Source organism: Budorcas taxicolor, chromosome 23 (genome assembly GCF_023091745.1).
Source record: "Budorcas taxicolor isolate Tak-1 chromosome 23, Takin1.1, whole genome shotgun sequence".
Lineage (NCBI taxonomy): Eukaryota > Metazoa > Chordata > Mammalia > Artiodactyla > Bovidae > Budorcas > Budorcas taxicolor.
In genome coordinates, this window is record NC_068932.1 from 25191390 (window position 1) to 25206738 (window position 15349).

Sequence of the window (15349 nt, forward strand, 5' to 3'; positions counted from 1 at the left end):
ATTTTGGGGCTCCACTCTTGACTCTCTGAATCAGAATTTTTAGGAGGTGTGCAAAATATGCTTTTTTTAACAAGACATCTGAGTAACTTGATAGCAATTTGAGAGCTGCTATTGTGGAGAAAGCTTTTCATTATATAAGAACACTGACATTGAGAACACTGAGATTGAGAGATTTAAAGTCTTCTTGAAAATAGCTCAGTTAGGCCATTGAGAGAGCCAAGGCCTATATCTAAGGTTTGTGGGTCAGGTAGTTAATGTTGTGTAACCAACTCTCCCTAAACTTAGAAGTTTTCAACAGTAAACCTTCATTATGACTCACAACTCAGTGGATTAGTTGGGTGGATTTTTTTTTTTTTCTTTTGGTCTCAGCTAGATTCATTCATGTGCCCATGGTCCACTGTGGCTAAGTTCATCTTGGGTGGGCTTTCTCTTCTAGTTAGAGCTCAGCTGGCTGTATGCAGGTCTGAGAGGTCTGTAGACTGGGTTCTGTTCTGTATGGTCCTACATCCCCTAGCAGGCCAGCCCAGGTTTGTTCACCTACGGTGGCAGCATTCTGAAAGACTGGAAATGTTCACAGCTTCTTAGGGACCATGCTCAGAACCAGGACCATCATTTCTACTGCATTCTGATGCCAAAACAAGGGGTGAAGAAATAAAGACTAGTTCTTGAAGGGAGGGGCTGAGAATCCTTTTGCAAAGGTTTTAGAAACAGGGAGGCTGAATGAATTCATCAGAGCTGCCACATAGTGTCCTGGCCTTTCCAACATTTGAGTACCTTTGAAAAATGGTCCTCTGTCAGCTTTTACAAATGTTTAGGGAGCATCATAAATGAATATTCCCTTGAGTTCTCTTCCATGATTTTGCTCATGAAATAAGAATCAAAAATCATGAATCCAAAGGGACCTAAGAACTCATTGGCTTAAACCCCATCTGACACTTTAATTTTCTGATGGTATCACTTTAATCCAAGTGCTCATCCATTTTCTACTTAAACACATCCAGTAACTCCCTGGAGAACTTGTTGCCACCCGAGACAGCTTCTTTCAGCACTAGAGAGTTTTTTCAATTAAAATATTATTTCTTATGTCAAGCCAACACTTACTTCTGTCTAGATCACCTTCTGGTCCTGCTTCTGCCCTTTGATACAGCAGGAGAAAGTCTCATTGTCCTTCCACAGAACGACTTTTCCCCATATTTGAAAACAATTATAAACCTCTTTGCTACTTGGTCAGTGTTTTGCATCACAAACCCAAGTTCTGACAACTTTTCTAAGATAGAGTTTGCCTCCTTGGTCAGTTTTTTGTGTTGCAAACCCAAGTTTCTAAAACTTTCTAAGGAAAGAGTTTGAGTTCTCTTACGATTCAGGTTGTTTCCTTGATAACACTCATTTTTTCATTGGCAGTATATGTTTTGGAATGAACACTGGTTTTGGAATCAGATGGCTTGGAATTTACTTTGGGATCTTGAGCAAGTCCATTACACCCATGGGGCATCCATGTTCTCCCCCCAGGAAGTATGGACAGAAATAAACATCAAACAGTATATTTTGAATCAGTCAGGCTGTATACAAAAATGCCTGTCAGGGGCAGATCCTCCATAAGTGTTGGTTTCTTTTTGTCTTTATTATTATTTTTCTGAAAGAACACTTTGAAGTACACACTATTGTTGCCTTTAGTGTCTTGAGTTTTAATGAACTCGTAGATTTTCTGGCCACATGTTAATACTAATATCATGAACATCTTTAAACAGTCCACCTGAAAATATATTTCAAATGGTGTTTCATATGGTAGGTTTAGTGACGTCTTTGTCTCTTTCATGTTGAAAGCAGGTATTATTGTTTTGATACTTAAAGAAAGCAATTTAAATTAAATGACCTGAAACTAAATAATAATAATAATACGTTCTTCCCATCTCTTTTAGATTCAGGTTTTGGGGAAAGAAAAACAAATTTGAACTTGGAAAAGAGTTAAAGACAAATTGAATGCAGTGAATAGCCAGGAAAATAAGTGATAAAGAGGATATTAATTGTAGGATGTGATGTGAGACCAAAGCAGACGAAGGAGAAAGAACATAGGTACAAGAGGAGGGTGGTGGGTCAGAACAAATAAAGTCTGTTAGAGGAGGAATATCAACATTTGTGTTAGAAAGGTACGGCTTAAAATGAGATGTTTCTGAATCATAATGCATAAAAATGAATAGAATCTGATTGCAAAGGAAAATGGTCGAGAGAATAAGACTATGGAGACAAAAGAATAAATTTTGGTAAATAATATGTGAATTGTTTACAAGATTTTCTTATATGACTGTTAGCTCAGAAAGTACTCTTCAGCATAAAAGAGGATAAAATGAATTGTGAAAATGATTTGTAAATAAAAGCGCTGAATAGATTCAAGGCAGTGTCATTCATGCATGGTATACCCAAATGACCCATCATTCCTGTGAGGCTATGTGAACTTGTTTTGCTTTTAGATTAAACAGTCACCGGCCCCCTCCCCCGCTAAAAAAAGATAATACAGCACAGTAATAAGAGCATTGGGTTGGGAGTGAAGACCCTGGGTTCAGATTCCAGCTTCAGACTAGCTAGCTGTGTGGCACTAGACGAGTCCTGTAGGTTTTCTGAGCCTTAGACTCTCCATGTGTAAAAAGAGTTGGCCACTCTCAGCTATAAAAATATTATTCTCTGATTCTCTGTTGTGAAGCAGCTCAGTAGAAGTTTGTTTACAGGGATCATGATATCAGATGGCTTTCTGTCAGCCAAGGGCCTCTAGTTTATTTGAAGAGATTGCCTGAAGTTATGGTGCATTAAGTGAACAAATGACCAGATTAATGGTTGGATGGATTACATAAAAGCAATTTGAAAGCTTATAAGAGAAACCTGTTACTACCATTTCCTTCTCCAGGGGATCTTCCTGACTCAGGGATCAAACCTGTGTCTCTTATGTCTCCTGCACTGGCAGATGGATTTTTTACCACTAGTGCCACCTGGGAAATCCCCAGATTCCTGGTAGGATGCTTTATTCCCTTTGGCCATTAGAAGTGTTCTGATGAAAAACTTTGGAAAGCATTGAGTCTTAAACTGTTTATAGGACATCCTGTGCTTACCTCGCTGACTTCTTAGAGTAATGAAATTTACGAACTTGCTTCTAAAAGTAGTCCTTCATTTTTGCTGTTGTAATCTTACCTCTTTTAAGTTTCAAGGGAGGATGTTTCAAATTTGATAAGAAAAGTGTGTATCTGCTTACATCTCTCTGCTTTCATAGCCTTCACTCTCACAGCCCATCTTCAAGTCTTCATTTTACTCCTCACGCTCACTCTTCTGGAATTGTTTTCTCCTCTTCTTCTTGAATCTTTTACATGACCTTGTTCAGCTCCCCTTCCATCTCTGCTTTCTTCTTTGAGATGTGACAGCTAAACCAATGTACACTGATCCACAGCCAAATGAATTTTACTTTTGTAAGAGGATGAGATAATGTTTGTTTTATTTCCAACATCTTTTCTAATGTCCAGAAATCTTCACCTTTGTTAGCTGCAATGTTTTGGGGGGAACTTATCCTTCAGGCCAACTCCTACTCATCTATTCTGACTCAGCTCCTGGCCTAGTGTCAAGCCCAGCAGAGCTGACCACTCCTTCTTTGAGTTCTTCTAGCTCTCCTCTGCTTCCATTGGCAGGAGTCTCCTTGTGTCATGATGCACTTAGCTGTTGCCACATCCATCATATCTTCCAGGCTTTGAATTTCACAGGATCAGGGAACCCTGGGTTATTCACCTTTGTATTATCATACCTGGCACTGAATTTAGCACATGCTAGAAGGAAATGGCAACCCACTCCAGTGTTCTTGCCTGGAGAATTCCAGGGATGGTGGAGCCTGGTGGGCTGCCATCTATGGGGTCGCACAGAATCGGACACGACTTAAGCGACTTAGCAGCAGCAGCAGCAGCAGTACTCAATTGACATTAAATAGATAAAGTGAAATGGTTTGAACTAGTTGATTACAGAGAATATTTATAATAATTTTGAGATTCTTTTATTCACTTCCCCGTGGTTCAGATGGTAAAGTGTCTGCCTACAATGTGGGAGATTTGAGTTTGATCCCTGGGTCAGGAAGATCCTTTGGAGAAGGAAGTGGCAACTCATTCCAGTACTCTCGCCTGGAAAAATCCCATGGACAGAGGAACCTGGTAGGCTACAGTCCATGGGGTTGCAAAGAGTTAGACATGACTGAGCGACTTCACTCACTTTATTCACTTGGCATCCAGTGTTCAAGAGTAAAGAAGCCCAATGTAAGGGAATGCATCTTATAATCTAGACTTGTAGAAATGGAATGGGAGGGACTTCAAGGTAAGACTGTCAGATAAATTATAGGAAACACAATTAAATTTGATTTTCAGATAAATAACATTAAAAAAATAGGCATATCCTTAATGTTACATGGTGTACAGTTACACAAAATATCTGTTCATTTTTAACTGAAATTCAAATTCTCTGGGCATTCTATATTTTTGTTTGATAAATCTAGCAATCCTACTCCAAGATCAAATAGTCCTACTCTCTCCTGCAGGCCACTCCAGTATTCTTGGGCTTCCCTTGAGGCTCAGCTGGTAAAGAATTTGCCTGCAATGTGGGAGACCTTGATTTGATCCCTGGGTTGTAAAGATACCCTGGAGAAGGGAAAAGCTACCCATTCCAGTATTCTGGCCTGGAGAATCCCATGGACTATAGTCCATGGGGTTGCAAAGAATTGGACACAACTGAGTGGCTTTCACTCCTGCAGGCAGTTGTAAGTCTACATTAAGATTCAATTCACAAATTGGCAGTCCTCAGGCAGCACCTGGTCACTTGGTTTAAAACATATCTTATTTGTCCTGTGGTACACTTTAAATTTTTGCCAAAATTGAAAAAATATGGAAATTTCCCATTAAAAATATCAGAATTTTCAAGTTCTCTTAAATGTTGTACAACCTGAACACATTGGCTCAGCACTCCTGTCCAGCTAGGGAATAACTGAGCCCATTTTCAGATGGAGCATGAGCTCTCAGGACTACCTGCTTCTCCCCAGGATTGTGGGGAAATGTCACCTGCTGAACGTCACATATGGTGTTTTCCTTAGAGTTAAGAGAAAAGTGATAATGCTCAAAATTCTCCAAGCCAGACTTCAACAGTACATGAACTGAACTTCCAGATATTCAAGCTGGATTTAGAAAAGGCAGAGGAACCAGAAATCAAATTGCCAGCATCCACTGGATCATCGAAAAAGCAAGAGAGTTCCAGAAAAACATCTTTTTATTGACTAAGCCAAAGCCTTTGACTGTGTGGATCACAATGAAATGTGGAAAATTCTTATAGAGATGGGAATATCAGCCTACCTTACCTGCCTCCTGAGAAACCTGTGTATAGATCAAGAAGCAACAGTTAGAACTGGGCATGGAACAATAGACTGGTTCCAAATTGGGAAAGGAGTACATCAAGGCTGTATATTGCCACCCTGCTTATTTAAATTCTATGCAAAGTACATCATTCAAAGTGTCGGGCAGGATGAAGCACAAGCTGGAATCGAGATTGTCGGGAGAAATACCAATAACCTCAGATACGCAGATGACACCACCCTTATGGCAGAAAGTGAAGAAGAACTAAAGAGCCTCTTGATGAAAGTAAAAGAGGAGAGTTGAAAAGTTGGCTTAAAACTCAGCATTCAGAAAACTAAGATTATGGCATTCGATCCCATTACTTCATGGCAAATAGATGGGGAAACAATGGTAACAGTGACAGACTTTATTTTGGAGGGCTCCAAAATCACTGGAGATGGTAACTGCAGCCATGAAATTAAAAGACGCTTGCTCCTTGGAAGAAAAGCTATAAACAACCTAGGTAGCATATTAAAATCAGAGATGTTACTTTGCTGACAAAGGTCCATCTAGTCAAAGATATGGTTTTTCCAGTAGTTATGTATGGATGTGAGAGTTGGAGTATAAAAAAGCTGAGCGCCAAAGAATTGATGCTTTTGAACTGTGGTGTTGGAGAAGACTCTTGAGAATCCCTTGGACTACAAGGAGATCCAACCAGTCCATTCTAAAGGAAATCAGTCCTGAATATTCATTGGAAGGACTGAGGCTAAAGCTGAAACTCCAATACTTTGGTCACCTGATGAGAAGAACTGACTCATTGGAAAATACCAATGAGCTGGGAAAGATTGAAGGCAAGAGGAGAGGGGGATGACAGAGGATGAAATGGTTGGATGGCATCACCAACTCAATGGACATGAGTTTGAGAAAGCTCTGGGAGTTAGTGATAGACAGGGAAGCCCCTGGCATGCTGCAGTCCATGGGGTTGCAAAGAGTTGGACATGACTGAGTGACTAAACTGAATGGAAAAGATAGCCTTAAGAGTGTCAAGGGTTTCAATAAAAATGTGAAAAATCTTCTTGGATAAGCAAAGAAATTTCCTTAGTGCCTTAAGTGCCAGCAAAATGAGGCTGCATCTAAAGAATACAAGTAATGGTCCTGTTTCTCTTATACCTCCCCTCACATATTCACACAACATACTTGAGAGCATTTGAGTTCTTGATCTCCACTAGAATGTAAGATTCCTGACAGCAGAGACTTTTTGTCTTTTTGGTTCACTGATATACCTTAAACCCATGGATCAGGGCTGGCTCTTAATAGGTATTTGATCAATATTTGTTAAATGAAGAAATGGATGATGTAAACCATTTGAGAGAGAGAAAACCTTTGTGGCTAGAAGTCTTCAAAAAGTGAAGAGAAATGTTGCCATCTCCAATAGAATGGCATCACTAGGTGACTCTCTCTCTTTCTTTTTTAATAAATACCTCTATGGTGTAGATGTCTTGTACCTCCCAAGGGCAAAGGAAAATGGTTGCTGAGGACAAAAGTTCTTGTCTCTGTTCCCAGAGCTTAAAGGGACATTAGGTGGAATTATCCCACCTAATGTGTGTGCCCTCTCACATTAGGGCACATGTTGGAAAGTGCTATCTCTTGTTATGAGATCCTGGTTTTTCTCCTGTCTACTGCAATTATTGCCACAACCCAGGGGGGTTTTCCTGTAGCCCTTTGTAGCCCAGTTAAGCCCTCCCACTTGCTCTGTGATTACCAAGGAAATAGATTCAGAGAACTTATTTTGAGCAGAAACCAGTTCTCACTTTATTAGAAAGATCAGGCTGTCATGACCACAATTCAGCAGAATGCTATATAAACTATAAGGGTTTTGAAGAAAAAAGTCAGAGCAGTTACACAGTAAGTTTGAGTTTGCCTATAGACTAGAGCTTTTGTGTAAATGTATTCCAAAGCATCCTCCCCTGTATATGGAAGATCTGCTGGCTCTAGGGAATCTGGCTGGAATACCAAAGGCTGCTGTAAAATGTGTGTTTTGTTGCTTCTTCTGATTATGTCTGGTTACTGCCATATGGTCATTATGAATTCAAATATATTCTTAGAAAATACCCTTAAGGGTGTGGTAAAGATACACAGGACAGAGAAATAAAGGGAAATGAGACTTTGGCTTTCAACCACAATTTAAACAATCTGGACCTAAACAAAACTTCTGGCCTTACAACTAAATACCTAGTAGTGGAGACAAGAAAACAACAGAGAAATGTAACATAATCTGTCATCATTACCCCTAGTATCAGCTGTAAGAGGATGCTATAATAAAGTGTCACAAACTGGATGTGCTGGGGCAATAGAAGTCTACCGTACTGCCATCCTGGAGACTAGAAGTCCACAATGAAGTTGGTAGCAGGATCATGGGCCCTCTAAAACCTATAGAGGAGTCTTGATTCTCCCTATCTTTTGGTAATTTGCCAGAAGTTTTTGGCATCCCTTGGCTTGTAGATATATCAATAAAACTCTCTGTCTTTACGTGGTCTTCTCTCTGGGCATCTTCTTGTCTTCCCTCTGTGTCTGTGTGTGTGTCCAGATTTCTCCTTAGGAGAATACTGGATTAAGCCCCATCCAGCCTGACCTCATTTTAACTTGACTGCATCTGCAAAGACCTTATTTCCATATAAGGTCACATTTTGAGATACTGAGGGTGAGAACTTTGACAGACCATTTTGGGGGAGGAGGAGGATGGGGCATAATTCAACCCATAACCTCCTAACACAATCATATTATTCTTCAAACTTAAGCTTTCTATAATACAACATGTTGTTCTTCTTAAGGAACATTCCTTAACATTGCTTAAATTGCCTTTTTAGTTCTTCAGCTATCGGATGCTTTTCCCTGGCAGGCTGATGTAATTAGGAAACGAATAACTGAATCAATAAGGAAAAGAGCGTGCTCTTTCATATTTTCCAGCTGTGCTGATGATTCATTTCAGTTGCTGTGTGTGTTGTTACTGAATATGTGCTTGTTAAGAGAGATGAGACCATGTCATATAGTGAAAGAAGGGAGAGAAGACGATCTGGATTGTTCTCTGGTAAAAGTCAGGAATGACATTGTTGCAGGAAGGGGACATCATAAGGCAAGATATGGAGAACACAGTCTCATATGTAACTTTGTATAAATAAGAATGTTTTAAATATATTTGCTGTTTGGAAAATACATTTTATTTTAATGTTGCATGAAACACTTTGGGTTGAAGCCATGCAGGACTATATAAACACTAATACGTTGCCTGTCCTAGGAAGGATTCACCACTATTTGTGGTAATCTCTCTGAAATACCACTTTATGGAAAATCCCATGTTGCTCTCTCTAATTCCAGTTCCCTAGTGGAAAGATTGCAATTTTAATCCTTGGCCTTTTCAAAAATAGACAAATATATATATTATAGATAGAAAATTACTAGAAAAATAAAATAGAAGAAAGCATAAGTTTATATTACTATTGAAATATAACATATATCTATCTTAAAGAAATTTTAAAATGATGGGAAACTTTAAAATGTATGTAAATTACCCATCATTCCACAATTCAGAGATAACCACAGCTAATATTTTAGCATATTCTCTTCAAATATATTTCAAAGTATGCAATATTTTAAATATAATTAGCATCGATATATGTATGTTTTGTAACATTTTAAATAACATATTATGAGCATTTTTATATTACTAAAAACTCTTTTAGCACCGTCTATTGAATGATTGCCTATGTACTTTGTCTCTCAGTGTTAGAGCTTTTATTCTTTAAATTACTAAAGTAATAGATGTTTGAAATAATTTTTTAAAATCCCAGTAACCAAAAGAAGACAATATCAATTGCTCACAATCTTACCCTTGGAGAGATAATTAGTATTAATATTATGACATATAATTCATAGCAGTGTAATTGTCTGAATTTCTGTCTTCCACTGTCCATAATATTTTTAACCTTTGCAATCCCAGAATTTAGTTCAGTGCTTAAAGCATAGCAATTGTTTGAAACACTTTTAGTGAATGAATGAGTGAATGAATGAATTGGAGAGGCTGCAAAGATCCAGCGTGTGGGAGAATAAAATTCGTTTCAGACTCAGCAACTTACTGTAGATTGCAAGACAAGGTAGATAACCCAAGGCACTTAATGAATAGGAGCCTACTGTTTCTGTTCATTCAAATCAGCCTTGAGACAGAGAATTCAATTTAATTTTTCTCCCATCAATCAAAATGAAGAGCTGAAAAAGCAAAACCAGAGACGGGAAGCAGTAAGTGGAACAGGCTTAGATGAGGAGATCGGCAGCTGAGCTCTTGTTCTTTCTGTTGGGAAGAGCATGGGATAAGAGGAGTCATGCTTCTCCCAAGGGTATGCCTGAGCAGGAGCTGTGGGGGGGTTGCATTCTGCCACGTGCAGGGTCCCCAGTGATGGAAGGGCTGATGATTTTCTGGGGGATTAAGACTCCAGTGGCATCAGTGTGACCTTCAAGGTTTTTCCCTGACTTGTCACTAGATTTTGCAGCTCTGAAGACACAATAATGTTGGGTTTTATTTGAAGGAATTTGGGGTTCTATTTTCTCTGTTTGGACTCTGTTTTGACAGAGAGTCTGATTGATATCTTTGGACAGAAGGCACCAACTGAAGTCTCTTCTAATTTTAATTGAGAAACACCTGTCTTAAGTTTGGGCAATGCCATGAGAAAGAGGGTGATCCCATTTCTTGAAACCCTGGGTGGAATACTCAGTCCTTGCAATAAATTACGTAGGTGTATTATTCCCAATGGGATGGTGGAGTCCTCAAAAACACTCTCCTTCCACCCAAATACCTCTCCAATGTACGGATTAGATCTGATTAGATATGATACATGAGTGGCTGAAGAATTATGGATGGAGGTTTGTAACATGGTAAAATAGGCTGTGATCAAAACAATCCCCAAGAAAAAGAGACACAAAAAGGCAAAATGGTTGTCAGAAGAGGCCTTACAAGTAGCTGAGAAAAGAAGAAAGGCAAAAGTCATAGGAGAAAAGGAAAAATATACCCATTTGAATGCAGAGTTCCGAAGAATAAAAAGGAAAGCCTTCCTAAGTCAACAATGCAAAGAAAAGGAGGAAAACAATAGAATGGGAAAGACTAGAGATCTCTTCAAGAAAATTAGAGATACCACAGGAACATTTCATGCAAAGATGAGCACAATAAAGGACAGAAATGGTATGGACCTAACAGAAGCAGGAGACATTAAGAAGAGGTGGCAAGAATACACAGAAGAACTATACAAAAAATGATCTTCATGACCCAGACAACCATGATGGTGTGATCACTCACCTAGAGCCAGACATCTTGGAATGTGAAGTCAAGTGGGCCTTAGGAAACATCACTATGAACAAAGCTAGTGGAGGTGATGGAATTGCAGTTGAGTTATTTCAAATCCTAAAAGATGATGCTGTGCAAGTGCTGCACTCAGTATGCTAGCAAATTAGGACAATTTAGCAGTGGTCACAAGACTAGAAAAAGTCAGTTTTCATTCCCAAAGAAAGGCAATGCCAGAGAATGTTCAAACTACCACACAATTGCACTCATTTCACATGCTAGCAAAATAATGCTCAAAATTCTCCAAGCTAGGCTTCAACAGTACATCAACCAAGAACTCCCAGATGTTCAAGGTGGATTTAGAAAAGGCAGAGGAACAAGAGATCAAATGGCCAATATCCGTTGGATCATAGAAAAAGCAAGAGAATGCCAGAAAAACATCTACTTCTTCTTCATTGACTAAAATAGTCTTTGACTGTGTGGATCACAACAAACTGGAAAATTCTTAAAGAGACAGGAATACCAGACTACCTTACCTGCCACCTGAGAAACCTGTATGCTGGTCAAGAAGCAGTAGTTAGAACCAGACATGGAACAATGGACTGGTTCCAAATTGGGAAAAGAGTATGTGAAGGCTGTATGTTGTCACTCTGCTTATTTAACTTATATACAAAATGCATCATGTGAAATGCAAGATTGGATGAATCACAAGCTGGAATCAAGATTGCTGGGAGAAATATCAATAACCTCAGATAGGCAGATGATACCACTTTTATGGCAGAAAGCAAAGAGGAACTAAAGAGTCTCTTCATGAAGGTAAGAGAGGAGAGTGAAAAGTTGGCTTAAAGCTCAACATTCAAAAACTAAGATCATGACATCCAGTCCCATCACTTCATGACAAATAGATGGGGAAACAATGGGAACAGTGAGAGACTTTATATTTTGGGGCTCCAAAATCACTGCAGATGTTGACAGCAGCCATGAAATTAAAACACACTTTCTCCTTGGAAGAAAAGCTATAACAAACCTAGCTGCTGCTGCTGCTGCTAAGTCACTTTAGTTGTGTCCGACTCTGTGCGACCCCATAGATGGCAGCCCACCAGGCTCCCCCATCCCTGGGATTCTCCAGGCAAGAACACTGGAGTGGGTTGCCATTTCCTTCTCCAATCCAGAAGTTCATACAAAAGCTAATTCTGTATGCATTGTGAGATTATGGGCTCACAATTTACAGGTGGAAACGTTACCAGATGTGGTACACTAGAGAGCACTGTGGGTCAGCAGCTACCTGGGATTACATGTATGGCCTTCACCTGACCCTATTCCCGTAAACCTGAAGGCCACCTACTTCTGCCTTACTCAGTTTCCACACTTGTAGATGTTTGTGGAAAAGTATAAACATGATGGAATTCTCAGTATAGATTAGACATTGTGATTCCATGGAAGGAGATGTCAGCTAGGGCCTCCAAAAACCTAAATCCTATTAATAGTTCACTTGACTAAAATGTCATTTCTCTAGGACTGTCTCATTAACTGTGAAACAGGTTTGTGTGTTTTTTGGTTATATACCAGGCACTGTGTAACCACAAAGGTGAATGAGGCATGATCACTGTCCCTTTATTGACTCTTCCTCTAGGGAGGGGAGAGCTAACCAGTAATGAACAAGTGTGAACAGCTTCCTGGAGGCAGTTAGTATGTACCCTGGTGACACTGTGACAAAGTGGTTAACTGTGCCTGAGTGGATCAGAGAATGTTTGAGAGTAGGGTTTTCCATTAATAAGAATTGTCTTGCTTTCCCTTCCATGTCCTTGTAAGGCTAAAAGGTATGTGAAAGAGCAACACTGTCAGACATTAATAATAATAATATATAAGTGATGATAAACATCATTATTATTCCATTATCAGTCACATTCAGATATTATGCTTTTAGGTATTCAATTAAAAATAAACTCCATGCTCCTGGTGAGTCTCTTACAGGGATGTGGAGTTTTCCCTTTTGTGTTATAAAGGATCAGACTCTGGATTCATAAAATCAGAGAATGTGCAATCTGAGTCATTTGGCCTTGCAGAGGTGTTTTTTTTTAAATTCCAAAGTCCTGGGGGTCTTCTGTTGTTGCTGTTGTTTTTTCTCATTCCGTGAGTTGACACCTGTCTTCACCTACCTGTTTTAATTACTGATTTAGGCGATACATATTTAGTGAACACTTTGTATGTATTCAAGGAGTATAAATACAATTAAATAATACAACCAAATCTAAAAGACATGCTATATTTTACCCATGATAAGTGCTCAGTGGAAACAAATGATGAGTGCAGTGAATGGAAAGGGAAGAATAGTGAGTGGGCTAAAGATCAGAAAAAGCGTTGGGGAAGAAGCCACACTTACACTGGCCCTGTGTGTACTCTGGGGCACAAGAGTGGTCTTATCCTTGCCATCTTACAAAGACATGAGAGTGTGATTGAGCCTGATATCTTGAGTGGGATTGAAAGGTCCATTTCATTTAGGAAAGATTGATAAAGTAAGAGATAAAGCTGAGAGTACAATATTTTGCATGTAATATTGGCTCAGGTATCAGCTGATGAGCATTTTTACCCATGTGTCTTATTTTTCCTATGAGCACAGAATCTACCTCTTTCTTATCTTCTTATCCATCAGAGTGCCTTTCATGTAAGAGCTGTTCAGTAAATATTTTTAAAATTAGTGTTGCTGAGTTATTTTAGATATAGCTAAAGACTTCATGGAATTTGAAGAAAATAGAAAGATATAATTTTATTAAAGGTTTTACCTCTAAAAGTGGGACATGGGTGGCATCCGAAATAGTTTACACTCAACTTAAAAGCCTCAGTTGATTGGGTATATATTGAGCTAGAAGACCCCATGATAAGCATAGCACAGTCATGTTCATAATATTTTTATCTAGATAGGATGGATGTCTGCTTGAGTGTGTTAGGCACTCTGATGGGTTGGAATGTTCATCTCCAGAAGGATGGCACATATGTTTCTGTTAAACAGCGTCCCTTGATGCTTATGCTCTGCTCACTTCCTTGTTTTGCAGCTCTACAGCTCCATGGACTTTGGAAGACGGTGGCAACTCATGCATGAACGCATCACACCCAACAGGTTTTACTGGTAAGCCCCATCCACAGTCTCACCACTCTCTTGGATAGGAATCAGGCAACATGGCACTCTGGCAATTTCTGGACACCTTCAGCACGTCAGATCATTGTGTGTCCTAGCCCTTTGCTACTCAGTTTAGTTCATGGACTGGTAGCATTAGCATCACTTGGGAAGTTTTAGAAATACAGAATCTCAGGGCCCATTGAAACTTATTAAGCAGAACTCTGCATATATTAAGCAGAACTCTGCATATATTAAGCAGAACTCTGGTGATTTTACGTGCACATTGAAGTGAGAAGCCCTGGGCTAGAGAGCTTCATGGGAAGGTCATGACTGGGTGCTCTTAGCTATGTATTAATCTCCCCTCTTTTAGTAATAAGTAGATATTTTATGAACCTATTCTAAAAAGCAAGCATTTCCTAAAACGTGCTATGAAGAACACTAGTTTCACTCAGTGCTTCTCCTTCCAAAGGCATTTCTACGGTCACATAATTTTAGGTAACAGTTATCCAACTCTGCCCTTGTGGAGACTCAAGATTCACATTAGGATATTAGAGCCTCTGAGAAATGCAGAGTAAAGGAAGCTGCCAAACATGAAGTCACTGATTCCCAAACTCACTTTACTCTAGAATCCCTTTCTCATGTCATACCTGATCATCTTTTAGAACAACTTCTGTGGAGCACATTTTGACTAGTTTTTCAAGGAGTGAATATGTTTCAGCTGGAAAATTAACCCTTTCTTCTATTCAGAAAGTGTTATTAACTGGTATTTTTTATACACGAATTCTATTGTTAATTTAGTTGTAGCAGAGTAAACTTGGTTTGGTATAATGTTTACTTTTTACTCTTCCTAGCTATATGAAATGCTTCTAACATGTATCATGCTTTCATTTCTGCAGAAGCAAAGGCCAAATATATCTAGGAATGTATGTAGGAAGCATATACCAAAGTGTATAGTATGCTTAATTATGTGCTTAATTAGAAACAGAAACAAAATTAACAGTACTTAAAAGTAATACCTATTCCATGTCTCATATTAAATACCTTAGTTCAGCTCTCTTAAAGAGTCATGAGATGACCCTTCATGACTTCCACAAGGTGGGGGTGGTGTGGGGAGGCACTGGGGGGAGGTACATATATGCTTCTTTGAACATATATATATATATATACAACCATGCCAGCATCTTTGGAAGCAACATTTCACCCTATCCCCTCTGCACCTACAGAACTATGTTCAGAATTAAAATGTTGATTGCTGAAGCACACTGTGAAAATCAACTATGTCTTGTTATATACAAAGTACACAGAGGAAAAAGGGAACTGGTAGTACTGCTTTTACCTCAATGCCTGGACTATTCCCAGTCATTTTCCCCTTTGCAGACCATTTATTATTTGTTCTATAACTACTATTTCAATTATTTTTTAGCCTGTATTTAGAATTATATTAAGATTTTTTCAATAGACTGAGACAGAAAAAGGAAATATTTGTTTTTCTGATGTGCTAGTTATATAATTGCTGCCTTTGGCTCAGCTAAGATGGACCAGTTTCTCAGTGTTCCATCA

The 15349-nt window shown here is 39.0% G+C and overlaps 1 protein-coding gene across 1 annotated transcript in view; it reads left to right on the forward strand.

The window, feature by feature from the left end:
- Nucleotides 1–15349, forward strand: part of SORCS3 (sortilin related VPS10 domain containing receptor 3) — a 650006-nt gene that overhangs the window by 394997 nt on the left and 239660 nt on the right. Inside the window, exon 5 of the mRNA XM_052660938.1 lies at nt 13725–13798. Coding sequence (XP_052516898.1) covers nt 13725–13798 — 74 coding nt within the window. The remainder of the gene's footprint in view (nt 1–13724; nt 13799–15349) is intronic.